Source organism: Eulemur rufifrons, chromosome 24 (assembly GCF_041146395.1).
Source record: "Eulemur rufifrons isolate Redbay chromosome 24, OSU_ERuf_1, whole genome shotgun sequence".
NCBI classification, from domain to species: Eukaryota; Metazoa; Chordata; class Mammalia; order Primates; family Lemuridae; genus Eulemur; species Eulemur rufifrons.
Window position 1 is genome coordinate 6,560,243 of NC_091006.1, and position 26,599 is coordinate 6,586,841.

Below are 26,599 nucleotides of genomic sequence, written 5' to 3' on the forward strand. Positions count from 1 at the left end.
CCACCAGGCGCCATCCGGGCTGCCCTGAAGTTAGTTGGCTTCCCTAAGGGGCGTCCTCCGTGGTACAATAGGGTTGGTGACAACCTGCTCCACAGCCAGGCAGTAAGGATGAAATAATGTGTGTACAGTGCTCAGGGCGGTGTCTGGCACCGGGAACTGCACAGGCCAGAGCACCCTCATTCCAGTAATTTCCGTCCAGCAGGCCCCTCTTCTGGCCTCCCAGAGCAGACAGGCGAGAGTGGCTGTAGATCCTGAGTGCCCAGGGTTTTGCTCTGGTCAGGGTGGCCACAGAAGGCCTCTTCGAGGAGGTGGCATTTGGACGAAGGCCTGAGTGACAGAATGGAGGCCAGGACACAAGATTTGGGGGAGGAAGAGCCCAGGGAAGGGGACTCGAAAGTGCAAAAGCCCCGTCAGGAAGGAGTTTGCAGAGTCAACAGCAAGGCAGGTTGGGCGGCCCCAGCAAGACAGGAGACAGGCAGTGGCAGATCAGGTGACAACTTTGTCCTCTACTCTGCCATGGAGCAGGGGAGGGACAGGATCTGACCGAGGCACTCACAGGTCCCTCTGGCTGTGTGCGGGGGACAGGGAGCCAGAGAGGTTTCTGCAACTACCCAAGTGGGAGATAACATTGGACAGGACAGGGCAGCGCCCGGGAGGGAGAAGGCAATGGGCAGGTTCTGGAAATGTCCCGAAGGTGGAGCTGCCAGGTTTGCTGATGACCTGGATGTGGCCCTGAGAAAAAAGTCAAGGACAACCGGAAGGGCTGTGGTGTGAGCAAATGAGAAACTATCCTAAAACCCAGGGGAAGAGTGGGCTGGTGTCCCTGAGTTTGAGATGCCCGCTGGGCCCCCGGCTGGAGCTGCAGAGGGGGCAGCTGCACGACGAGCTGGGGACTAGGGGGGTGGGTTGAAGCCGGGGTCAGTTTGATGGAGCCACTGGAGGGTGACTGTGCCCTGGCTTGTCCCAAAGGAAAGGGAGGGAGAGGACTCAGCATGCTCTCAGCTCCCCTGGTGGCCCCAAAGCCACCTTCCATGTGTGCTGCGTGTTGCTGGACACTTCTAGCCACAGACCCGTTGATGACTTAGCGCCCCGAGCAGCTGCCCGGCACCGCGTGTACAGTTGGGCAGGGCCACCTCTCTCGCTCCCAGATCCATCCACAAAGGCCTTTGCTGTCACCATTTATTGGAGACTTTCTGCTTAGCGCCAAGGGAGGGAAGAGGGAAGGAGGGATGGAGGCCTCTTCATCTCCTCCCATCCCTAGAACCTTCAAGTCCCCAGATGTCCTGCTTGACTGGGACCCCCAGTGACAGAACAAGGGTCGGCGACTGATCCTGAGGCAGCAGGGAAGTAGGAAAGGCAGACCCTGGAGTCCAGGGGCCCAGGCGTGGAGCTGACAGGAGAAAACCAGATGTCGGGGGGCTCAGGAACACAGGTCCCAGGCATCCAGGGTCTCCTGAGCTCCAGGAAGTGGTGACACCCTGCTGGCTGCTGTGGATGGGTTCTCAGCTCTCGGCGGGCTGGCCAGGGAGCCTGGGCTTCTGGGGCTGGTTGGGGCCGATGTACTGGAGAGGCGCGTGCGTGGGGGCCGTGATGCGATCAGTGCCGAGGTAGGGCTGGAGGGCAGGGGGCACGAGGACCGAGCCATCCTGGGGACAGAGCAGGCCTCAGGATGCTGCCACTGCCCCAGTCCCCTGTGCCTGCCCTCACTCTGCTCACTCTGTACCTCTGGGCGGGACCCTTCGACGCCTCACCTTTTGCTGATTGCTCTCCAGGAGGGCGATGAGGAGGCGAGGGACGGCACAGGCTGTGGCGTTCACCTGGGAGGGAGGCGTGCTCGGACCCAACTGCTGACCCCGGGCGGGCACCAGCGCTGGTCTAGGGGAGGGGAGGCGGGCCAGGCGGGGGAGGGTGTGCGGGCCTCACCGTGTGGGCGAACCGCAGCTCCCCAGCCTCTGTCCGGAACATGATGTAGAGGCGGCGGCTCTGGAAGTCTGTGCAGTTGGAAGCGCTGGTGACCTGGGGACGGGGGGTGCGGTGGGCCGAGAGGATCAGCTGTGGGGGGCAGGCCCGTTTCCCACCCTGCATCCCACGGGGGCAGGACTCACCTCTCCAAAGCGGCCTCGGCCTGGCATCCAGGCCTCAATGTCGAACTTGCGGTAGGCGGGAAGGCCCAGTTCCTGGGTGGGCATGTCCAACACCCTGTGGCCAAGTACAAAGGCATGGCCAAGGTCAGCAGGTGAGAGGGGAAGGAGGTGGAAGGAGGTGGAAGAAGAGGAGGAGGAAGAAGAGGAGGAAGAAACAGAGGTGGTAGAAGAGAAGGTCACCAAATAAAGAGAAAAATCACAGTAAAAAGGGAGGAGATGACAGTGGCAAAAGGAAGAGGTTAGGGGGACAGTGATGGAGAAGATGGTACCAGGAGGCAGGAAAGAGGCTGATGGGAGGGGAGAAGAGACACGTAGCAGAGTCTATAGGCTGTTCTCGGCGGCCATTCTCACCTATAACAATAGCACCCCCGTTTTTCTCGCAGAAAAGAAGTCCACATTTCTCGGCCCCCCTTGAAAGCTACACATGACCGGCGGGGTGAGAAGGAAGCCGGGCTTGCAAGGCCTGTGCCTTCCCTTTCCCACCCTGCACACGGGGCGGCGCCCTAGGAGTGGGGGCAGCGGGAGGGTCAGGGCCTGGGCCCCGGCCTGGAGCACCCCAGGCTGCTTATGTGTCTGTTAGAGTCCTATAGGGGACCACAGACACGCAGCTATCCTGTGTTCCCTCCTCTAATCCACACACAGGAGAAAGGGGGTGGAGAAGGAGCAGGTGGTGAAGCGATCCAGGCGGGGAGCACCTGGCCAGCCCCTTGTTCCCCTCACCCCCACCCTCTGCCACCCACCCTGCCCCCCTCCACACCGGAAGTGCAAGCCCAGCTCCGTCAAGATCTCCATCTGAAGGGACAGGAACTCCTCCAGCAGCTGCGAGCTCTGCTCCAGACCAGGGCCTGTCACCCCAAACATCTCTACCTGGGCAGGGCAGGGGCACAGGAGTCAGGAGGCTCTGAGCTGTTGGGGTGACCTGCCCCCAGCCCCAGCCACACCAACCTTGGTGAAGTGGTGTACCCGATACAGCCCCCGCGGCTCCTTCGCTGTGTCCGTCTCTGCCCGGTAGCAGGTGCTGGAACAAACCATCCTGGTGGAGAGCAGGCAACATCAGGTCAGGGTGGAGAGAATGGATATCACAAGGGCGGACAAGGTCTAAGGAAACTGGGTGTCACCTGATTGGCAGGTCCCTGAAGGCCACAGAGTGGTCCCTGAAATAGCCTAGGAGCAGAAGGGGCAATAGGGTCAGCCAGAGCTGCCATTGCGAGAATAGAAGAGGCATTCCCTCTGGAGGGTGCAGCCCCTGGTCAGAGCACGTGGCTGGACTGTCACTGTTCTGTTGAACGGTGAACAACCTGCACAACCGTACATGTTGGCCCTGGGGTTGCTGAGCTGTCCTGGGCGGGTAGCCACTCTCTCCCACAGGATGTTCCCGGTTGTCCCCCACAGTCCCTCCTGCTCTTTGCCCCACACCGGTAGGTGCTCACCTGCAAGCCCCACCTCTGCCGTCCCAGCCAGGTTGAGGTCTTCAAAGCGGGAGGGGTCAATGTTGTAAATTTGGGATGGGTTGGCGTTTGGTGTCATCCCACAGCCTTCCTGGGGGAGGTGGCCAGGCCACAGGGGTCAGGGCAATCACCCTGGCCTCTCTGTTATGGCCCCTTGACCCAGCCCCAGGGCAGGGGAAGCAGTGTCTCCCTGCCTCGGGCCCCTAGGACAGGGTCTGACCCCCAGCTGGACTCGGGGAGGGGAGGGGCCTCACTCACGAACACAGCTCCTCGGAGAAGGTCTGGCACCGTCATGGGGGTGAAGCCCTGTGCGGGGAGAGGATGAGTGAGGAGCACGGGGGACCCCCCACCAGACCCCACGCTCAGGCCCGAAGAAGGGACACTGCAGAGGGAGCCACCAGCTCCCCCTCTCCCTCCAAACCCCGTTCCTCCCCAGAGGAAACTGAGGGAGGCCTGAGCAGGGGGCTTAGAGCTGGCCCGGGGCCCTGGTGTCACTGTTACTAGGGTCCCTCTGCTGTGTGTTCCATGGTTTCCTCCACTCCAATTCCTTCATTCAGTTCACCCCACACAGTGAAGCTGGAGGTGTAGTTCAAAAGTAAAGATCTGACCGTCCCCTCCCCGCTTGAAGCCTCCTGTGGCTCCCTAGTGACCTCAGGAAATGGCCAATGCCCCATGCAGTCAGCCCCTGCCGAACCTTCCAGTTTCAATGGATGCACGTTACCCAAATGCTCCCTTTCTACTGCAGGCAGGCAGTGAGGTACGGCGGTGCGAGCGCAGGCTCTAGGGCCAGCTCCGCAGCTCACAGACCAGCTGTGAGACCGTGGGCTGATTATCTCCCTTCTCCGGGCCTTGATTTCCCCATCCCCAGTGGGGATCATACTAGCGCCATCTCATAAAGTTGTCATAAGAATTAAATCTGTCAATAATATACGTAAAGCTCAAGAATAGTGGCTAGTGCATAAGTCACACCCTCATCCCCCACTTTGAGCCCTCTGAGCCCAGCTTCAATGCCACCACCTCCAGGCAGCCTTCCTGTCCTGGCCCATACCCGGTGGATGAGCTTGTTGAGTGTGAAGTTGACCAGGCCGTGCTGCAGGAGGGCCCCAGCCCCACGCAGGTAATAGGAGCGGTGGCCGGACACATGGGACAGGCGCCTGGGAGACAGATAGACAGAAGACAGGAACATATGGGCCAGGGCTGGTGGGGGAAGAGGGGACGCGAGAACCCCAGGGCAGAGGCCCAGCTGCCAGGCGGGCCGGGGCATCAAACATTCATGCCAGGTGCGGCCTTGGCATTGCCACATCCCAGCTGAGGCTGAAAGGGCAGGAGCGGCTGCCAGCTGTTGGGCGGGGGTGGCTGGGTGGGGTGGGTGGGAGGGGGCCTCACTTCTGCCGGATGATGTCGAGTTTCTCGCCAATTTCCAGGTGGCCCCGGGGTTGGAAGGAGAAAACTGGAAGTGGGTGAAAAGCAACAGGGTAAGAGGGGAAGAGAGAGGGATGGGACAGAGAGAGACACACACAGCAGGAAGGAGAGACAGGAGGACAGAGGAGGGGACAGGAGAAGTAGGAAGAGAGAAAGGGAGAGAAAAGGAAAGAGAGAGGGAGAGAGGAAGAGGGATAGGGAGAGGGAAGGGAAGAAGAGAGAGAGAGTAGTGTGGAGGCAGAGACGGGAATAGGACAGAGACGGGAAGGCAGAGTTAGACCAGGAGAGGAAGAGAGATGGGGAGGAGAAGGAAACGCTACCAGCAGGGGAGACCAGGAATCAGAGAGAGGGGGGCACGCACGGGGAGGAAAAGGCCAAGTGGGGCAGGGACCAAAGCAAGGGGGTCAAAGAGAGACAGGAAGACACACACACACACGCACACACACACACACACACACACACACACACACGCCTCAGCCCTGCATGGGGTCCCAGGCCCTGGGGTGTGGCCCACCTGGCTTGTCTCCGACCACATGGAGCACTCTGGCCTGGCTCTCATCCCCGACGGGCTGCAGGGAGACAGCAGGCGTCAGGGGACAGCAGCTCTAGGCGGCCCTGGCCTCCCCTGCCACCCGGCACGGCTCTCACCACGTCCGGGTGGGTCTGGTTGGGCAGCCTCAGCGCCTGCAGGTAGAACTGCTCCTCGAGCTGGGTCTCCCTGGGGTACAGGAGGACAAGCTGCTTCCGGATCTCCCGGCCACGTGCCCGCAGACCCTGATATTGGGGGTCCTGGCGGCAGGACGAGCAGGTCAGCCCGGGAGAGGCTCAGGGGACCTTGGACCAGTCTGACCTTGATCCTTGTCGGCCAAGCTTCTGGGGTGGACAATTGCTGCCTCTTCTTTTGGCCGGGCATCCTGCATTTCCTTTCGGGAACTTCCCTGACCACCGCATGGCAGGTTCATGGGGACAAGACTCAGGCCTGGCCAACGGGAACATTCTACTGCCTTGGCCACAGTGACAGGTTGAGAGTCAGGCACGTGACTTGGGCTGAGCTCGTGAGACTCGGCCCCAGGTCAGGCTGGAGCTATCAGGAAAGTGTGCTGGGTTCTGCTGTCTCCTTCCACGAGGGGAGGGAGCGGGTCTGGGCTCCCTGGGAGGGAAGCAGCCCCACACATGGAGCCGGGACCTGGATCCCGCTGTACCTGAAGTGACATTTTTAGTTTCATGAATTAATGTAATAGAGTCTGGTTTTTTTTTTCTCTTAAACCTATTTGAGTTGTGCTGTCACCTACACTAGGGGAATCAGGGCTGATAGGGTATCCTCCCTGCCCACCCCAACCCCCAACAGGACTCCACCTCCCTGTAGTACCTGCTGCACTTGGCTGTTGTCCTGGTTTGCCTGGGAGAAAAGAGACAGAGGGGTGATTAGGCTGACGAAGCTGAGTGTGGGGAACAGGATGAAAGAGCCAGGGGATCTGCATGTCCTGCTCCACCAGTGCCTGACTGGGCCCCTCCACCACTCTGTGCCTCGGTTTCTCTGTCGGCACAGCGAGGAGGAGGTGACGTAAGAGGAGGAGGTGACATAACGTAACAGTAACCGCACCTGCAGCTCTGTTTATTAAGTGCCAGGGTCTGTGTGGAGGGCCCGCACATGATCTCATTTCTTCATAACCCACTCTGAGTCTGGCATGAATGTGAACCCTGTCTGCAGATGAGAAAACTGAGGCTGGGAGAAGTAGTCTGTGAGCGTGTATTTAGAAGCCTGCAAACGGGGGTTTTTGACGCTCTGAACCTTCTACGATCCTGAGCAGCGGAGAGAATTCGGCAGACCTAAATGCTGGGCATCTACTGGCTGTGTGCCCCTGGGCAAATCTCTGCCCCTCTCTGAGCCTCAATGTCCCCACCTGGGAAGTGGGATGATGCCAGGACCTCCCTGGCATGGCTGCTGTGTAGCCTCCCTGAGAAGATGAGTGAGCGCTCACTGAACGTTAACTCATCAATGGTGTTGTTTTTCCTGGCTGCCTGTGATGACCATGGCCTGGGTCTGGCACACAGTATGTCACTGGGAGATGCAATTATTGGCGGGGAGGCCTTCGAGCAGAGTGGTAAAGAGCAACCCAAAACCCTGGGTGTGTTTCCTGCCTCGCCCACTTCCTGGCTGTGAGACTTGGGCATGTTTTAACCTTTTGGGGCCTCAGTTTCCCCAGCTGCATGTAAGACTGGGTTTGTATTGGTTCTGTGTCACAACATTGTCGTGAGGATTAGAAATATAGCACACAGCAACTGCTACGTAAATGTTAGCTATTATTTTTATGATTTTTTTTAAACCCTCTAGGGCAGATGCTGTTGGTTGTTGAACCCAAGCTCCCTCCTTCCTCCTGCCCCGCAGAACTCTGACTCTGTTCTCCCTCCCTGGGCAGCCTGTAGTGCAGGGAAGGTGGCCCCGGCCTGAGGCTGGCCGGTGAGTAGCCCAAAGCCAGCTGCAGTAACTCCACTCCTCTCGCTGATGACTAGCGTGGGGTGGGGCGTCTGGGCCCAGGAGACACGAGGAAACTGCTCCTGGATGCTTAAGGAAAGGTCTCCTTGCTCTTGAAAAAGACACTCAAGCCAGAGAAGTCCCTGTTTTTTGCCTCTGGCAGAGTCGAGCAAGGAGATGCAGCCGTCTTGAAACTATGACAGGGGAAATGAGATCAGATCAGTGCGGTGAAGTTGCTGGTGCAGAGAGCAGGAAAGAGCCCAGTTGGGGATGCTGGGGAGAGCTGGTACTTAATCAGCCCTGGGAATGCTGGGGCCACGGCTGGCTTGTTATGTGAGCTAATACACGTCCGTATTGTTCCAGCTCCTTAAATTGGGTTTTCTGTTACCTACAGAAGGATGCCTCCTTGCTCCCACTCCCCACACACGTAGGGCCCCCATGCTTACCACCAGGGCCTGCACTGCCTCGCTCACAGCCCCCTTCTCTTCCTCCAGGCTCCGGATCTGTTCCCGCAGCTGCCTCAGCTCCTGCCATGTCGAGATCTGGGGGAGGACACAGGAGGGAAAGATGTGAAGCTGCCACCACTCCTGCCTTCTCACTGGAGCCTCACCCACTGGCCACCTGGACCTCCGGCCAGGTGAGGCAGTGACCCCTTGCTGCCCCCCGTGGCCATTCCCCCCCACTTCAGTACCAGAACTCCCTGAAGTTAGCTGGGCACACTGTTGCCCAGAGTTAAGACACATTTCCCAGCCTCCCTTCCAGCTAGCTACCTGTGCTCATGTGACCAAGACCAACCAATGGACAGGAATGGAGGTGGTTAGGTGTGACTGTGATTCTTGGGTCACCGCCAAACAGATAAGCCCCCATGCTGGACTTTCTTTCTCACTCTCCTTGGACTAGAAAATGGACCCTGAGGAGAGCTGAAGCCTATAGGAGTGTTTTCCAAGGACTGGGCTATGATCCATTGGTGAGAGCTGGTGACTGAGTGTTTGTGTCCCCCCCAAATTCATATGTTGAAATCCTCACCTCCCACAAGGCGATGGTATTAGGAGGCAGAGCCTTTGGGAGATGATTGGGTCATGACGGTGGAGCCCCCATGAATGGAATTAGTGTCCTTGTAAAAGAGACCCCAGAGAGCTCCCCCCTGCTTCCACCATGTGAGGACATAGCGAGAAGATGGACTAGGAACTAGAAAGCCGGCCCCCACCGGAAGCCAAATCTGCCAGCACCTTGATCTTGGACTTCCAGTCTCCAGAACTGTGAGAAATAAATTTCTGTTCCTTATAAGCCACCTAGTCTATGATATTCTTTTTTTTTTTGTTGTTGAGACAGAGTCTCACTTTGTTGCCCAGGCTAGAGTGAGTGCCGTGGCGTCAGCTTAGCTCACAGCAACCTCAGACTCCTGGGCTTAAGCGATCCTACTGCCTCAGCCTCCCGAGTAGCTGGGACTACAGGCATGCGCCACCATGCCCGGCTAATTTTTTCTATATAGATTTTTAGTTGTCCATATAATGTCTTTCTATTTTTAGTAGAGATGGGGTCTCGCTCTTGCTCAGGCTGGTCTCGAACTCCTGACCTCGAGCGATCCACCCGCCTCGGCCTCCCAGAGTGCTAGGATTACAGGCGTGAGCCACCGCGCCCGGCCTATGATATTCTGTTATAGCAGCCTGAATAGATTAAGACAGGGGGTTATAAATTAATTTAGAATCCCTAAACTAGCACTTTAACAAACTGTGGTTGGAGCACAGAGGACACTGGCATACAGCCTAGCAAGTTCCTAGAGCACAGTAAGTACCCAGCGAGCATTATGAAACAGGCGCACAGTGGATGTCTAGCACACAGTAGACAGCCTTGGCATATATTAGGACCTTAGCACTCAGTAGACAACTGGCGGATAAATGGGTGCCATGCACAAGACTTTGGCTTAACGTAAGAAGGAACTAAAATTCCTGCAATAAGTTCGCCCTCTGCTGGAGCGTATTTTGCAAATTCAGTTTTCCCATAAATCAAACAGCCCGCTCCCCGCCCCCGGCCCGCGCAAGCGCACTCACGATCGCGGGCAGGTCGGCCGGCCGCAGCTCCCCCTTGCGGAGCTCCAGGGCGCGCGCGGCCTCTTCTGGGCATGCGCACAGCGGCTCCATGTCCAGATGAGGCAGTGGGCTGTAGCCCTCGCGCGCGTGCTCGTACAGGAGGTTCCGGCCTTGTTTCTCTGTAGCGAAACTTCTCCAGGGGCTCTGGTTGCAGACACAGCCTCCCCGGGGCCGGAGCCCCCGACGAGCCAGCAAAGGCCACAAGCGCTGCGCCATGGACGCAGCCATCTTGGACCGGAGACAAGAAAGCGCGCACCTTTCGTCCCGCCCACTTCGCGTTTAGACCAATCGCAAAGCAGCCGTCCCCGGAAGAGGTATTCCCTTCCTGGGCTCAAAAACAGTTCAATGAGAAAAGTTGACCGAGATAGACTCTGGCCTTGTCCAATCGTCGTCTGAGTCCCGCCCCTTCAGTGACGTAAAGACGGAGCCAACCAATTCCTGCTCCGATAATTCCCGGAAGGGGATAGAGGCAGGATTTGGCGTGTCTGCGATCTGACCGCTACGGTCAGTGAGGTTGGTGTGATGCTCGGGTCCTCCAAACCTCCCTGGACCTCTGCCTGGTTTCCTCTTTCCTCCCGTATGCGGGCGAGGGTAGTTGGGTCCCCGGGAGCCTGCTCACAGCGAGGCTAAATTTACAGAGGGACTTTCTGAGAGCAGCATGAGGGGTTGTGGTTAGACCTGTAGAGGAACTTCCTTAATTTAACTCAGAAGAATCTGAGAGAGGGCCGGGGAGAATTTGGACCCTCGATTGACTACGGCCACTTTTTTCTCCTCCTTTATGAATCTCTTATCCCCTAAAATAGGGACGCTCCAGGAGGCAGGATGTCCTGGTCTGGCCTTCTCCGTGGCCTCAACATAACCCTTAGTTGTGGTAAGTGAGGACTTGGGCTTCAGGGTCGAGGCTGGATGAAGGTTATCCTCTCTAGGATTTGTGTGCCTCTGCCGAAGCTGCGAGGGAATTGGGGGTTTTAAATCAGGGGATACCCCATGGGTTTTTGGCAGAAGTCGAGCTGCAAGAGCAAGAGGTTGGAAGTAGCTGCATTGAGGGCTACTATGTCTCAAGCAGAGTTTGGGTCAATTATTTATTTCATTAGCAAATGCTTATTAACTCCCGTGGATGAGACATCTGAGCAAGGCGTTCTTGTTATTCATTCAACTGATATTTTTCAGGAGTCATGTATGTGTCAGGCATTGAAGGGGAGCTTTGGTTACGCTCTTACTCTTTCAGACAGCAGATTCTCACAGGCATGCCCTGTGTGAGGTATTTCATTCACTTTTTCACTCTGCAAACCTTTATTAAGCACCTTCTGTTTGCCAGTCACCAAGGATCACCAGAGTGGGCAAGGCAGGAGTCAGGACTAGCTTGACGTGCAGTATTTCATGGTAGCCTCACAGATGGCATTCAAAAGGGAGATATGAGCATGGTGCCTCTGATGCAGAAGAGGAAACTGAGGCACTGAGAGGCCAAGAGTCATGTTCAAGGGCACACCAGTAGGCAGAGACTTCTAGGAATGTCTCACCCCCTTTGAAGATTCTGCCGTAACTCCAGGTGAAAAGAGACATGGGAATGGACAACAGGACAGGGCCTGCCCTGGATGTGGAGCGGAGTGTGAAGTTGGGGTCCTGAAGGATCATCCGTGCTAGTGACAGAGAGAGAGAAGTAGGAAGGAGATAGATGGATGGATGACACCGTAAGCTCAAAGCCCAGGAGCTTGGGCAGGACCCAGGGCTGCCTAGTCACTGCTTTGCCTCCATTATTGGGGCCAAGACACAATAGGTGCTCAATGGCTGTTTGTTACAGAGAATCTTCTTACACCCAACATCCACTCCATGAACAAATCCTGTTGGTCTGCCTTGGAGATAAACTCTCCCCCACACCCCAACCTGCCTTTCCTCTTACTACACTGCAGCCACACTGGTGTCCTTTCTGTTGGTGTTTTTGGGGTCACAGGCTGGAGCAGGGTGAGCAAGGGGGTCAGTGGGGAGCTGAGGTCAGGGAAGTAACAGGGGCAGGTCAGGTGGGGCCCTATAGGCCATGAGAAGAGCTTTATCCCTCACCCTGAGTGTGAGGAGCCCTGGGAGGGTCGTGACCTGACTCAGGTGGTCACAGCCTCCCTCTGGCTGCCTGTGTCGGGGGCGGGGGGGGGGGGGGGGACAGACTGCAGGAGCAGGGAGACCCGGGAGGAGGAGGGTGTGACAGCCCAGCAGGAGACAAGGATGGGGACAGGAGTAAGGTGGGCAGAGTGGAGGAGGGAGACAGGAAGAAGAGGTGGATTCTGATTAACATCGAAGGTTGAGCTGGCAGGATCTGCTCACAGGTTGGATGTGGGTTTGAGAAGGAGTGATTCCTCCCAGGAGTACCAAACCGCACAGGGTTGCCATGGGGATGGCAGGAGTTGATACATGTATGATGCATAGAATGGCACGCGATGCGCTGTAAGTGCTCCTGCTCACTTTCATTATTATTTTTAACAGCATTAAAATTAACGCCTTCCTTGAAGAATAAAATGAGTTAATTCGTGTAAAATGCTTCAAACAAAACCTGACACGTGGTGGTTGCTCAATAAATGTTAGCTGTTATTATTATTGTCTGTAAATACCCCTAGATGTAAGGAGACGCATCCTTGGAACAATGCCTAGAACAGCAGAACTGACATGCTAATACTATTGTCTGTTTGCTGGGATAACCCCCTTCCACCCTCCTGGTTTTGTCTCTCCAGGCCTATCCCTGGATCCCCGGCTCTGGGCCACCCGCTCCATGGCTACCCTGAACCAGATGCATCGCCTGGGGCGTCCAAAGCGGCCACCTCCGAGTCTGGGCCCCACAGAGGGCCGGCCACAGCTGAAGGGCGTGGTTCTGCGCACGTTCATCCGCAAGCCCAAGAAGCCCAACTCGGCCAACCGCAAGTGCTGCCGCGTGCGGCTCAGCACAGGCCGCGAGGCCGTCTGCTTTATCCCCGGGGAGGGCCACAGCCTGCAGGAGCACCATGTTGTCCTTGTGCAGGGTGGCCGCACCCAGGACCTGCCGGGTGTCAAGCTCACTATTGTGCGTGGCAAGTACGACTGTGGCCACGTGCAGAAGAAGAAGTGACTGCTGGGGGCACAGTGGCTGGGGCACCCCCGCAGGACAAGAACCTTTCTCTCTGGGCTCCAGCAGGGTCCTTGGGAGCTGGCTCTCTTGGGTCTAGAGGCAGCCACTCCTGGATTCAAGCCCGGGCTCTGCCTCCTCCATCAGGGCCACCATTAGCCCGCAGAAGTCCTGGGGGTGAAAAATGTGCCCTTCTGTCAACGCCCTTGGCTTCTGTGTTTGGAGTGTTGGCCTGAGGGACCTCGTCTGCTGGGACGAGAGTCTGTGCTGTTGTCTGCCGGGAAGGTGTTGTAATAAACACAGATCTCCCCAGTTGACATGAATCCCCTTGTCCCCACTGTTCGTCCTCAGTGTGGTTGTGGCAGCAGACACCCCCTTTGGTCTCAGTTCCTCCTGCAGAAAATAGCTCTGTTTGCAATACTCCTTAGTTCTGTTTGGTGAAGATTAAATTCGACGCTCCATTTTAGGCTTTGGAGTTAGGCGGTGCTGAGGCCTAGTTCCCTGTCCTGCAGGTTATGGGGTCTGGGCACATCGGCCCTGCCCTCAAGCTTGGTCATCTGAAAAATGGTGGCAATTGTAATGTTGACATTGAAGGTGTATAGAAAGGATCAAATCAGGTGTGCTGTTATTGTCAGACTCACAGCACACCTGAGTTCAAATCTGGCTCTACCTCTTCATAGCTCCGTGGCCTGGCCGTATTGGTTCCCCCTCTGGGCCTCAGTTTCCTCCCTTGGAAAATGGCATTGGTAGTAATACTGAGCTCACATGATCACGTTAGATTTTAAGATGTGGGAACTGAGCTTATATCACTGGGCTCTGGTCCAAGCCCCATCTCACCTCCTTACTGCTGGGTGATCTTGGGCAGGTCATTTAGGCTCTGAGCCTCGACTAAATGGCATTGGTACGGGTGCCTGCCTGCGAGGAGCTGGGGGACCACTGAGAACCGTGCACCGTAGCTGTCTCCGTTCTGGAAGCCGTTTCCTGCACGGTGCTCAGCATGCTCCTTCCTAAAGTTCTCAGGGCTGCGAACGGGAGACCACAAGGTCTTTTGGGATCAGCGCTGGAGGCAGATGAATGCATTGATTACAGATAAAAGTCACCCATGTCCTTGTATTTAGCACCAATTTTATTGAGCTGCTTTGTTGGCCATGCCCAGCTGGGAAACCGGGAGAAATGCCAGAAGGTAGGGGTGGGTGGGGGCAGGGGCTGGAAGAGCTTTCCCTCCTGACACGCCTAGCTCCAGGGGACTGTACACTAGAGGGTCCTGGAGGAAAGGAGGTGTTCCCTGGCAGGAGGTGGGGGGCCGGAACCCGGACTCTGAGAACTCTGACGGGAGAAGCAGCACCAGGAGAGGAGGAGCTGGTGGGCAGCGCAGGTGCTGTCACCCAGGGTTGGCCACCACCCGGCCCCGCAGCGGAATCCCAGATTCCCCAAAACAACAGAAAAGGATTCCTTTCATGCCCCTGTCGGTCTCAGGGACAGAGTGCCCCAGCTGACCTCGGCTCCCTGCCAGCGATCAGCTTGCCCCCAAACAAGCCGGCAGGAGTCACTGCGCCCCCTGTCGGCAGCTGTCCCCTCTACTGTAGTCTGGGCGGCCTTTTGTTTATTGACTCCTACCGACTGACGACCACGTGGGAGGAGATAATTTGCAGGCAAACCACTAACTACATGTTTCTGAGTTATTTCTTGACACGCCCCACCTGGGGAGCTGAGGAAGCTGTGAACAGCCTGGTGGGACCCCTGGTTTGTCACACGGCGCGAGCACCACCATGCTGAAACAGCAGCAAGTGGGGTCCTTGGGAGGTGTGCTGGGAACAGGTCACGTGGGATGCCCGCTGTCCCTGGGCAGCCTCTGATTCCCGGCTGCAAAGCCTCTCTTGAATGACAAGGCCTGGCAGATGGCAGTGCGTCCTGGAAGGCCTGATCAGTCCGCTCGCTAGGACAGACGGATCCTGACCCTCACGCTGGAGTGGGTCACAAGGGCGCCATAGTGCCCCACCCAAGAACGTGTGTCTCTCCCGTACTGCTCAAAAGACACGTAGCGGATGCCCTTGCCGAAGTTGGTGAAGACGTGGGAGACCTGCAGGGGTGGGGAGCGAGAGGGTGAGGGCCTGCGGGCCCCTTCTCTTCCTTCACCCTGACAGATACTCCCCAAGGACCAAGTCGGTGCCTGGCCCTGCTCTAGGTGCTGCAGATGACAGCAGCGATAAAGTGGCAAAACCCCCTGCCCTGGCAAAGAGGACATTCCAGTAGGGTCTGCGCACTGAGGCAGGATGTGGGTAAGGGGCAAAGGACATCCTGCCGGGAGGGTAGCAGAAAGTGAGTGAGGTGAGCAAGCAGAGAAGGCCCCACTGAGGTGAGGTCTGGGCTGAGACCTGAAGGAAAGGAGGGAGCTATGTGGGGCTCTGGAGGGAGAGTGTTCCAGACAGCGGGGGGAGGGGGGTGTGGAGGGGGGGGGGATGCCAGTGCAAAGGCCCTGCAGTGGGAGTATGCCTGGAGCAGAGTGAGTGGAGCAGTAGGAGATGGGGTCAGGGAGGTAATGGGCACAGCGTGTGGGGCCTGTGTAACGAGGGCTCAATAATTTTCAGCTGCTGTTATTATAGCTATCTCTATACAGAGAGCTGAGAAGGGAGACTGAGCAGGTGAGAGGTGGGGTGTGTGCCTTGGAGCGGGTCAGGGCTGAGCTGGAAGGCAGTGTGGACCCACCTGTCGGCAGCCCCTCTCAGTCCACTGAAGGACCGGGTTGGGTGACGCCGAGAACTTGACCACTTCGTTTTCGTACACGTCCAGGAGGCGGACCCGGAGCCGGTAGACGCAGCCGCAGTTCTCTCGGGCGCCCCACCTGCCAGGTGGCAGTGAGCTTCCAAGCCCCGCCACTCCGCCAGCTCTCTGGGTTGGGGGGGCGGGAGGCTGAGGGCTGGGCCTCCCTGTACCTCGATGAGGGTCCTGCATGCACACCTGCACCGCATTTGGAGAGGTCCCTGCCTAGGAACCTCTGGGGGAGGGGCCTGGGTAGTGTGGGGTGGAGCCAGAGCCTAGGGGAGGAGCCTGGGTGGTCCCGGGGTGGATTGGGGACACTAGTTGGGGGCGGGGGATGATGCTCTTGGGAGGAACCACTACCCAGGGGAGGAGCCTGGTGACCTTGGGGAAGAGCCCCAGGAAAGAGACTGGATTTTCCGTGGAGGAGCAAGAGCCTGAAAGGAAGAGCCTGAATGCTACAGGGAGGAACCTGGGTGCTCTGGGAGGGAGGGAGTTCTTCCTAAGCCCTCAGGCTCTGAAGCAGCCAGCACCCCTGTCCCAAGTGTACCCCCACTGAGCCTCAGTTCTCAAGGCACAGTGCTCCCATCCTTTGGAGGCCTTGGGCATCCACAAACCCTTAGGGTCAGTGCTGAGTTGAGGGTGATGAGGGGTGTCTAGTTTCAGAGATGTATGAAGCTAGTCAGGGGCCCCATGTGGACAACCCCGGGGATCTGCTGGGAAGAGGGTGGGGAGGAGTGCAGGGGGAGGCGTGCAGAGTGGGGAGGAGTGCAGTGGGGAGGCGTGCAGAGTGGGGAGGCCTGCAGAGTGGGGGGTCTGGGCTCACCAAGGCTCCACCCCTCCCTGACTCTGAACTGTGAGAGCATCACTTCCTCTCCGCCTCACTGCAAAGGGTGCACAGTAACAGCAGGTACCCATGGGGTTGATAAGGGCTCGAAATGAGTCCCTGCTGCAGAACTGATGCCACCACTGCTAGCATTCTGGGGCAGGTCACCACTCTTCACTCACCAGTCGGCCACACAGATCTCAATCTGGGCGCTGTCCAGCAGCTCCTGCCATACCCCCTCCATCACCAGGTCCACAAGCTGCCTCTTGAAGCACCATCTGGGAAGAGGAGATGGCAGGGAGTGGGGCAGACAGTCCTGGCACTCAAGTGCCAGAAACCACCTCCTCCAAGAAGGCTGACCGGATAACCCTTTCTAAAGCAGCCCTCAGAGTCTGCCTACTAGACGTGATGGGACGTGATGGGCTATACATTGCTCTCTGGCCTCTCAGATCCCTCCACCACTCTCCAGCCTGCTCTGGGCTCCAGGAGGCTGACCCATATCAAGCCTGCCCCTAATATTTGTGGGGACCAGGACGTAAGTACAAATGGAGACTACATATTAGGCACCTGAGCAGGGAGTTCTGGGGCTTCCTTACAGCCTTCTCTGTCTTCCTGTTTCAGTAACTGCTTCCTACCCTTACCCCTGGGTGAATCGTAATGCCCTTTCCCCCATTACTATTAGTCCAGGGGTCTGACCTACACCTTTGTAAACAGTCCTCTCCCCTAATTTGAATGTGCTATAAAAATAGATAGTGCAGTATTGGTGGAAGGACAAATAAGTTGACCAAGGGAATCGAACAGACCTAGGTATGTATGGGAACTTCATAAATGGTAGAGGTGGTACCACCACTCTGTGGGGATTGGATAGGGATGGATTCTTTAGTAGATGGTGTTGGGAAAACTAGCTCAATATATATGGAGGAGGGAGGGGCATCTGGATCCTTACCTAATGCCCCATTCAACATGGATTAAAAACCTAAATGTGAAAGATAAAGCTATGAGGTTCCTAGAAGAGAGTATATAAGAGAATATTGCTAGGATCTAGGAGTGGAGAAGGATTTTTTTTAAACAAAATTTCAAGAACACAAGTTCTAATGCAAAAAGTAAAAGAGAGGAAGATGAATTTGATCGCATGAAAATAAAAGATTTCTACCCAACAAAGAACAACGTGGACACAGTTAATACAGATAGCGAGTAGGAGATTTCTGCTATTTCCAAGATGGACAAGGTACATCTAGAATATACAAGGAATTCTTCCATGTCAACAAGAAAAAGACATCACTCCTAATAGAAAATATGAACAGGCAATTTACAAAAGAGGAAAATTAAAAAGCTAACAGGTACATGAAGAGATGCTTAATTATTAGTAAACAGAAACATGCAAATTAAGACAGCAATGAGACAGCACTTCACCCCTAATATACTGGCAACTACTAGAGAGCCGGATAATGCCACATTAGAATGGCTGCCTATAGGAGGAGGGGACAAGGAGAATGAGTAAGAGGTATGAGGATAAAAGAGAAGCAACCAGTCAATCAAACTGTTTTGATGTCTTCACAGCATTTATCACAACCATAAGTTCTGGAGCCAAATCATTTACTAGATGTTGGTTACTGTCTGTGCCCAAATTTCCTATGATACGGTGGGGACAATAATAGTATCTACGTCACAGGGTTGTTGCCAGAACTAAAAGTTATTAGTCTATATAAATCGTCTAGCCTAGAGTAACCCCCCTAAAATGTTTGTTGCATTGTTGTCATTTTATTGCCTGTGTTTCTTTTCTTTTTTTTTTTTTTTGAGACAGAGTCTCACTCTGTTGCCCAGGCTAGAGTGAGTGCCGTGGCGTCAGCCTAGCTCACAGCAACCTCAAACTCCTGGGCTCAAGCGATCCTCCTGCCTCAGCCTCCCGAGTAGCTGGGACTACAGGCATGCACCACCATGCCCGGCTAATTTTTTCTATATATATTTTTAGCTGTCCATATAATTTCTTTCTATTTTTAGTAGAGATGGGGTCTCGCTCTTGCTCAGGCTGGTCTCGAACTCCTGAGCTCAAACGATCCGCCCACCTCGGCCTCCCAGAGTGCTAGGATTACAGGCGTGAGCCACCGCGCCCGGCCTTATTGCCTGTGTTTCATGTCTCCCCGACTCTACATCTAAAATGCAAATGAAACAAGAATAGGTTGCTAATCTTCCTGATTTTTTTCTTGTATCTCTGGCGTATAAAACAGTGCCTAGTACGTGGCAGGCCTTCAAAAAATATTTGTTGCTTGAATGAATGAAGGAAGGAAAGAGAGGGTAAAGGTAGGTGAAGGTGAGGATGAGGACAGTGGGGTAGGGTCCCTCCCTCTCTTCCAGGCACTTGCCCCGGGGACCAGGGGCCACTCACTTGGGCCACTCACTCGAAAGAAGTCACGAAGCAGGTCTGGGAAGGAGCCCCGGGCACCAGTGTTAGGTTCTTTTCCACGGCCCAGCCGTTCCCGCCATGCTCCACCTCCCAGCCTTTGAAGCCCTCTGTGGAATTCAATAGGGTTGAACAGATGACTGACTCTCCTGCCAGCTGGCTCAGCTGAGACTCAGCCACCACCCAAGGTGTCCCGCCCACCAGTCCCTCCTTCCCGCGCTCCAACCCCCGCCTCCCCGGCTTCTTCTGCTCTGACGCCCCCTCCCAGTATCCTGCATTGCTGGTCCCCCTCCCACGGCCGCGTCACTCTGCCCTGCCGAGACACTCAGCTTCTCCCCAGCCCCGCCCTTCTGTCCTGCCTCCCTTCTGCATCTCTGGCTACTCCACTTCGGTCCTGGCCCCGCCCCTACCAGCCACCCAGTTTCCACGCTCCCATATCCCGCCTCAATGCGGCCACCTCCCACCCCTGGCTCCTCCCCCCGCCCCGCCCCCAGCTCCTCCAGCTGCCTTGCCCATTGGTTACATCTCTCTCAGGCTCTGCCCACAGCCCGGCCATGGCCACGCCCACCGCACTGCCTCTTCGGGGCGGACATCCCAGGCCTCCCGGCAGTCTCCTCGGCCCCGCCCCTCCGGCCCCGCCCCTGGCACCCACGCTCTCCGCAGGAGTTGAAGATGAGGTTGCGGCCGAAGGGCGCGCGCAGACAGTAGCGCGCCAGAGCGCAGAGCGGGAACTCCTCGTCGTCCTCGCTGTCGGGCAGGCAGCGCTGAGCCACGGCGTAGAGTGCGCGGCCCTCGGCGCTGCGGTCGCGGGCCAGCTGCAGCAGCCACACGGTGGGCCCGTCCACCACGTCGCGCCAGGCGCGGCACACCAGGCGGCACTGCGCCACTAACGCGCGCGGCGGCACGTGGCTCAGCACCTGCACGAGCAGCTCCGGGGGCAGCGTGTCCAGGGCCATGGGCGGGTCCGCCGGCAGCCGCCGCCGCGAGGACCGGGCGCCCATCTCCAGCAGCCGGCGTCCTGCAGGCCGAGAGGGGGCGGTCGATCGGCGGGTCAGCACTGCCAGGCCACCCTCTGCCTCGCCTCCCAGGACGCAAGGCTCCTGCAGCTCGACCTATCCCCTCAGGTCCATGGGCGACCAGGGGGGCTGCCATGGCTGTGAAGCCCGGGGACCCAGTTCCCTCTTTGATCCTCGGCCTCTCCCCACTTTTCCCCCTCGGGTAAACAATCCCCGGTCTGACTGACCCCGTCCGGACTTCGGACCACAGCTTCCATCTGGCGCGCAGTCCTGTCAGGCTGAGTACTTTATATACCGGGCATATGCCATAAGCACACTGAAGACAAGAAACCCCCTGTGGAGGAAACCATTTCCACTTCATCCCCAACCGTTCCAACTCCTCCCATTCTCCCTTAAGCCTTTTCTACTCATGGTTTACCCCCTTCCCCATTCTGAAACGTCAAGGTCACTAGCGACCTCCATGGTGCTAAGCCAGTAGTCACTGTCCAGTCTTCACCTTACTTGAGCTGTCAGCAGCATCTGATGGGAACTCCCTTTTCACTTGGCTCCTGGGACACCACACCCCTCTGGACTCCCCGTCCCTTCTCCCTGGTGGCTCCTCGTCAGTCTCTGTGGCTGGTTCTTCCTCCTCTCTCTGATCTCAAAAATGTGTGATTGGTCTTTGCAGGTCCTCTATTTTCTATCAACACTCACGCCCTTGGGGATCTCACCCATTCTCATCACCTCTCACCTGCACCCTGCTCCTTGCTTCTTTCCTCCACTGTCTGTTCCTCACAAGCATCCAGGTCAGGTATGAACACCTGAGTTAGGACCAGCCCTGCCGCGCTCCATCTCACTCAAGGTAAAGGCGAAGTCTGCCCTGTGGGCCACAGGGCCCCACACACTCTGCCTCCATCATCTCTCTCTCTCGCTCTCACTCACTCTGCACTAGCCACACTGGCCTCCATGCCTCAGGGCCTTTGCACTGGCTGTTCCCTCCACCTGGATCCAGATGATTTCTTCGTTCACTTCAGTACTTCCTTCAAGTCTTTGAGCTCAAATGTCAACTTTTCCAAGAGGCCTTCCCCCGGCCACCTTATTTACAATTTCAGGGCCTCACCACCACCACCTACTCTCTCTTCCCTCTTAATTACTTTGTACTTCTCTAGAGCTCTTATCACCATCTGACGCACCACACAAATAACTATATATACTGTACTTATTTATCTTCTTACTCGTCCGTCTCTCCAGCCACATCGTAGTCACCAGAAGGGCTGAAATGGTTTCTTTTGCATGCTGGATACCACAATGTCTACAACAGTGCCTGACACACAGTGAGCATTCAATAAAGCGATGTTAAATGAATGAGTGAGTGAATGAAGCATCACATCAAAAACCCACTTCACTGATGAGGAAACTGACGTTACACAGATATGTAATGAGGTGAAACACCCTTATTTAATGAGAACTCAGCAACTAGCTTAAGACATAGTGAGAAAGTCATTTTACTTCACTCAAAGGCACAACAGCTTAGCAAGGAAAGCACAGTTCAGGCTGAATATCCCTTGTTTGGGATGTTTGCGACCAGAATGCTTTGGATCTCCAAGCTTTTGATTTTGGAATATTTGCCTTACACTTACCAGTTGAGCAGTCCTAATCTGAAAACTTGAAATTCGAAATGCTCCAATGAGCATTTCCTTTGAGCATCATGTTGGGTTTTGGAGCATTCTGGATGCTCAAAATCCAGCCTCGCCTGGGTTCAAGTCCCAGCTACACTTATATGACTAAGGATAAGTCACTTCATTTCTTTGTGCCTCAGTTTCCTCTTCTGAAAATGAGGATATTAATGGTGCCTATTTCACAGGGCTGTTGAGAGGGTGAAATGAGCTAATATTTGTAAAGCACTTAAGAAAAGCCCCCTGGGGGCTCACAAGTAAGAATGGTATTAACTTAGTGTTAAACATTAAATTGTGGTAGTTGCACTCTTATTACCCATTATAAAAAAGTGACAGCAACTATTTTAGCCATGATAGTTTTATCTGGTGACATTTACTGGCCCTTATAAAGCTGCTGTGCTGAGCATTCAGGCTGCATCCTCTCATTGAATCCCATCATCTTGTTTAATGGGCAAAACAACACTTTGAGAGTTCCCTGGGTTAAGAGGCTTCAGTGATCTAATGCTTGTTATCTGCCTGCACCCAGTAAGTGCTCCATTCAACTCATGTCAGCTGTTGTAATTTTTCAACAAATTGTTTAAGGTTTTGTTGAAAAGAAAAAAAAAAAAAGCCTGTATCAGGCAAGTAGTCTGTGGATACAGCAAAAATGTTGATATCATCTTTACTCCCACTACAGAGTGAGGTTGTGGAGACAGGCTTCAGAGGGACAAGGTTGTGCTTTGCTCCAGGTGGTTAATAGTTGCATTAATAATTAGCTGCAGCCGGGCGCGGTGGCTCACGTCTGTAATCCTACCGCTCTGGGAGGCTGAGGTGGGAGGATCACTTGAAGCCAGGAGTATGAGACTGGCCTGAGCAAGAGTGAGACCCCTGTCTCTACTAAAAATAGAAAAATTAGCCAGGCATGGTGGTGTATACCTGCTGTCCCAGCTACTAGGGAGGCTGAGGCAGGAGGATCACTTGAGCCCAGGAGTTGGAGGTTGCGGTGAGCTGTAATGACGCCACTGCACTCTAGCCAGGCTGAGAGAGTGAGACTCTGTCTCAAAGAAAAAAAAAATTAGCTATGATTTATAAGTCCACCAGCTTGTCTGGCATGGATGTGAGACTCACATGAATGAACCCCAAAACAGTATGTTAAATGAAAGAAGTCAGATAGAAAAGACCACATATTATATGGTGTACTTCTATGAAATGTCCAGAAAAGACCCACCTATAGATACAGAAAATAGATGAGTAGTTGCCTGGGCTGGGGGACTACAAATAGGCGTGGGGATATTTTGGGGGTGATAGAAATGCTTGGTAACTGTGGTGATGGTTGCACAACTCTGTAAATTTACCAGTAACCACTGAATTGTCCACTTTAAAGGGTGGAATTTTATGGTATGTAAATTACACCTCAAAAAAGCTGTTAAGGGATGAGGAAGAGGAGACCAGACCAGACCGGAAGAGTAGATGAGATAGACCAGACGAGGAAGAGGAGATGAGAGTGGATGAGGAAGAGGAGAACAGACGAGGAAGAGGAGACCAGATCAGACCGGAAGAGGAGACGAGACTGGATGAGGAAGAGGAGACCAGATTGGATGAGGAAGAGGAGACCAGACTGGACGAGGAAGAGGAGACCAGACCAGACTAGGAAGAGAGTGCTAAGTTCTTAATATGCAACACCTCATTCAGCCCTCATGAACCATCCTATAAGATAGGTATTGTACTTTACCTTGTTTACAGGTGAGGAAACTAAGGCTTAGAGAAGTTATATAATCTGCCCAAGGTAACACCATAACTCATAAAACTGAGAGTCAAAACCAGGCCTGACCCCAGAGTCTCTGCTCTTGGCCATTATGCAAGTCAGATACCCTCTCTTTGCCTCTATGGTGGTTCCCACAGCTTCCTGCAAAGCTGTCCTCAGGCTGGCCCTGGGGCTGAGCCACAGCTGCTGTCCTGGTGATTTCCAACCCCAGATTTTATTTTTACTGTGGCTGGGGGGAGGGGCACAGTCCTGGGCTAGAGGGCAGAAATTGGGCTTGTGCTGTTCCATCTCTTCCTTCAAAATTCCTTCAAAAAATACTAACAGCTACTGTTTCCTGAGCCCTTAATTTGCTCCAGGCTTGTGGAAAGTGCTTTACAGAATCTCACAGAAGCCTCAAACCACCCCATGAGGTCGGCACTGTTTTTCACATGGGGAAACTGAGGGTTGGAGGAGGGAGGCAACATGCCCAAAGTCACCCAGCAAGTAAGTGGCAGAGCCGTGTCAAAAGGCAAAATGACACAACAAATTTAGATCTAGCGGGATTTTAGTCAAGATTCATGAATGGGGCGGCCTCTATGCTACAAAATGGAATGAGAGCTTCCCTCAGGCAATGGCAGCAAAATGGTTTGTAACGTGGGAACAAATCACGTAATAGAAAAAACCCGATTGGTTGACATCTGGTTACTCCAGGTTGTTTTGTAAGGGTTAAAGCAGAGGGGATTTCTTTCTTATGCTGACTCAAGTACACTGGAATCTCCTGTTTTCTAGAAAAACTGGCTTCTTTAGGAATCCATCAGCTTCCTTAAAGTTTCAGTTTGATTACGTGGCATTTATCATGAGTGACTCCATTTTGGTTTGGTCTGGTTGGCTGAAGCCAAGTCCAGAACAATGGCCTCCCTCACTTCTGTGTAGCAGCCAGGGTTTGGATCCCGGTGCACAGAGTTTGTGCCACTGTGCCCATCTCTTCCATCTCTTTCTTCATTTCAAAACCATCTTACTTAATTTTCTCCCAATTTTTACTATAAAAATTTCATCATATAGAAAAGTTGAAAGAACCGCCAAATCAACATCTCTATATGCTCATTTTGCCATATTTGTGCTCTTTTTCTCTTTTTGATGAACTCTTAAATATTTCCACATGAATCTCCTAAGAACAAGGACATTTTATAAGTCTACAAGATGATCCCACTTAACACCAAGAGAAATCCATTCTGCTATCTAATAATACCCACTCCACGAAAAATTTCCTGCATTGTCCCAGACAATGGCTGTCTGGGACTTTTGTGGCTGTTTCTTCCTAAGAAGGTCCCCACCAGGGCTCAAACACTGCCAGGGCTGGTCAGGTTTCCTTAATCTCTTTTAATCTAAAACATTGCCTTCTCTGTTTTTCTTAAAGAGATTGTATTATTTTATCATAGAAAAAAAATTAAGCAGACTCTTTTCTGTTTGATTTGTAAGCCATAGATATATCATTTGATTGGATAAAGTAATTAACATTTCAATAAATACAAAAATTTAACTTAATTTTTTATTTATTTAGAGATAAGAGTCTCCCTCTGTCACCCAGGCTGGAGTGCAGTGGCCAGAGCATAGTTTACTGCTGCCTGGAACTCCTAGGCTCAAGGGATCCTCCCACATCTGCCTCTCAAAGCGCTGGGATTACAGATGGGAGCCACCTCCCCGACATATATTTTTAAAATACGTCTTTATAAGCAGGCTTCTCAGGCAGGCTTTACAAAAAGGCCTGTGTATATTTAAGGCAACCAGTAATGCACATTTAGCTGGCAGGGGGTGGTGGGGGGTGGGCAGACACCTATAGTCCCAGCTACTCAGGAGGCTGAGGCAGAAGGATCCTTTGAGCCCGGAAGTTCAGTCCAGCCTGGGCAACAAGCAAGACCCCCATCTCTTAAAGGAAAAAAAAAAAAAAGAAATACAAGTTAAAAAAAATTATTTTGTGTTATAAAACTAACCAATAAGAAGTTAAAAGTAATGCCATCATTACATAGGGAGGTGATTACATAGGAAGGACAAAAACTGTGGAGAGAGTAAAAAAAATTGTCTCCTAATTTTAGCAAAGGATGATGGACACATTGCGTAAAAGTTGATAAAATAAGAAATAACAATCCAAAAATTTTGCTTTAAAGATTTGGAAGTAAATACCAAAGGAATAAAAAACAGAAAAAGTTAAAAATGATGCGCCAGCCATCACAAGTCAATTTTGCCATTTTTGAAAAGTAATTTAAGGCTGGGCGTGGGTGGTTCACGCCTATAATCCCAGCACTTTGTGAGGCCAAGTGCAGGAGGATCGCTTGAGGCCAGGAGTTCAAGACCAGCCCAGGCAACATAGAGAGCACTCATTTCAAAAAAAAGAAAAACAGAAAAAGAAAAGTAATTTAAACACAATAAATTTTAATTGGCTGCCTGGGATGGGGAATAAGGGGGCAGCTGTTGTTTATAGGACTTGTTTTTCATGCAAAGCTCTGTATGTTCTAATTGTCTTATTCTTGTGTATTACTGGAACATTTAAAACGTTATCATTTATTTTAAAACTAGATTCGAAATATTTCAGTCTTTCAAAATATGGAGTAAATAGATGCTGTCTAAAGTTGAAGGAACAAGATCTAGAGCGTTAAAAAAATATTACTGAACGTTGCAAAAATAACAGAAGAACAAAATTTAAATCGAGAGAAGCGGCCACAGCTAAACACATGCTGTCCCCAAGCTGCTAAATCCAGAGACGGTCCCCTAAGACTTCTGATTCACAGATTTTGCGAGGACACTGCCAGCCAGAAGAAAGAAACTCTTCAAGGGTAAACAGTGGTCGGGCCTTTCCCGGAGCTGCTGTGCACACGTGTTGGTCGAGAGCATTTTTAAGGGGTTTTTAATGGTGGCCTCAGCGGACGAGAGGCTGGGTGGAGAGGCGTGGGCGTAGGAAAACCCGTTTTCAAAGCAAAACCTTTTCAGTACGATTTGGGGCTTTCTAACGTGTTTGTAGAACTCTGGGTTTAAAGGAGCCTCGAGCGGAGGGAAGGCCCGGGAAGGGACGCTGGGGTTACGGGACTCCCAGGGCAGGGCCTGGAGCAGGAATCGTTCCTCCCGCGCCCCAGCTGCGGGTGAGGACGCGACACTCGGTTCCCGACCTGGGTCCCCCACCTGTCCCGGCGCTCACCTGGCAGCCTGCTCGGAGGCGGCGGCAGGCTAAGATCTCTTTCCCCGCCTTACTCTGGGAGGCAGTTGGGGGGCTCCCCGGGATCGGCCCGGCCCAGGGAGCCCCGGGACGGGCAGTCTGGGCGGTCAGTCCTCTCCGCGGGGGGCTGTGGGCCTGCGATCGGGCGGGCGGGTGGGCGGGGAGGCCGCCCCTGCTCTGGACCGCGGCGCAGGGCGGGAGCGAGGGCGGGGCCGGGATCCGGGAGGCCCAGCTGCCCCAAGGCCGGCGGGGAGGGGAGCCAGCCTCCGCGCTCCCAGAGCTGGGACCCCCTCCCCCGCGAGATCGCTCACTTTCTCCACGTGGGTACCCGCGATCTGAGACCCG

General features: G+C 54.2%; 3 protein-coding genes across 5 annotated transcripts; 1 reads left to right on the plus strand and 2 right to left on the minus strand.

Annotated features, from left to right (window-relative positions):
* Window positions 1-1,082: 1,082 nt before the first annotated feature.
* Window positions 1,083-9,836, minus strand: SARS2 (seryl-tRNA synthetase 2, mitochondrial). The gene is made up of 16 exons (XM_069457099.1): window positions 9,542-9,836; window positions 7,937-8,032; window positions 6,384-6,413; window positions 5,663-5,803; window positions 5,529-5,583; window positions 4,979-5,042; window positions 4,641-4,746; window positions 3,851-3,898; window positions 3,575-3,683; window positions 3,263-3,308; window positions 3,090-3,177; window positions 2,902-3,011; window positions 2,106-2,199; window positions 1,924-2,016; window positions 1,752-1,817; window positions 1,083-1,646 (listed from the first exon to the last, which is right to left on the minus strand). Exons 1-16 carry the CDS (start codon window positions 9,806-9,808, stop codon window positions 1,503-1,505), a joined length of 1,557 nt encoding a protein of 518 aa, XP_069313200.1. The 5' UTR covers window positions 9,809-9,836; the 3' UTR covers window positions 1,083-1,502.
* Window positions 9,837-10,050: 214 nt separating this feature from the next.
* On the plus strand, window positions 10,051-12,985 carry MRPS12 (mitochondrial ribosomal protein S12). 3 transcript variants are annotated; one of them, XM_069457756.1, is made up of 3 exons: window positions 10,051-10,093; window positions 10,384-10,451; window positions 12,301-12,985. In XM_069457756.1, the coding sequence occupies exons 2-3, from the start codon at window positions 10,403-10,405 to the stop codon at window positions 12,669-12,671; spliced, it is 420 nt and encodes a 139-aa protein (XP_069313857.1). In that variant the 5' UTR covers window positions 10,051-10,093; window positions 10,384-10,402; the 3' UTR covers window positions 12,672-12,985. The 3 variants fall into 3 exon arrangements, with proteins under 3 accessions (XP_069313857.1, XP_069313859.1, XP_069313858.1); XM_069457758.1 differs by having other exon boundaries at window positions 10,068-10,084; XM_069457757.1 differs by lacking the exon at window positions 10,051-10,093 and adding an exon at window positions 10,112-10,157.
* A 1,558-nt stretch (window positions 12,986-14,543) lies between these two features.
* On the minus strand, window positions 14,544-26,391 carry LOC138374351 (F-box only protein 17). Its single transcript, XM_069457100.1, has 6 exons — window positions 26,237-26,391; window positions 19,305-19,670; window positions 18,651-18,762; window positions 16,434-16,529; window positions 15,375-15,510; window positions 14,544-14,748 (listed from the first exon to the last, which is right to left on the minus strand). Exons 2-6 carry the CDS (start codon window positions 19,651-19,653, stop codon window positions 14,605-14,607), a joined length of 837 nt encoding a protein of 278 aa, XP_069313201.1. The 5' UTR covers window positions 19,654-19,670; window positions 26,237-26,391; the 3' UTR covers window positions 14,544-14,604.
* Between the last annotated feature and the right edge of the window lie 208 nt (window positions 26,392-26,599).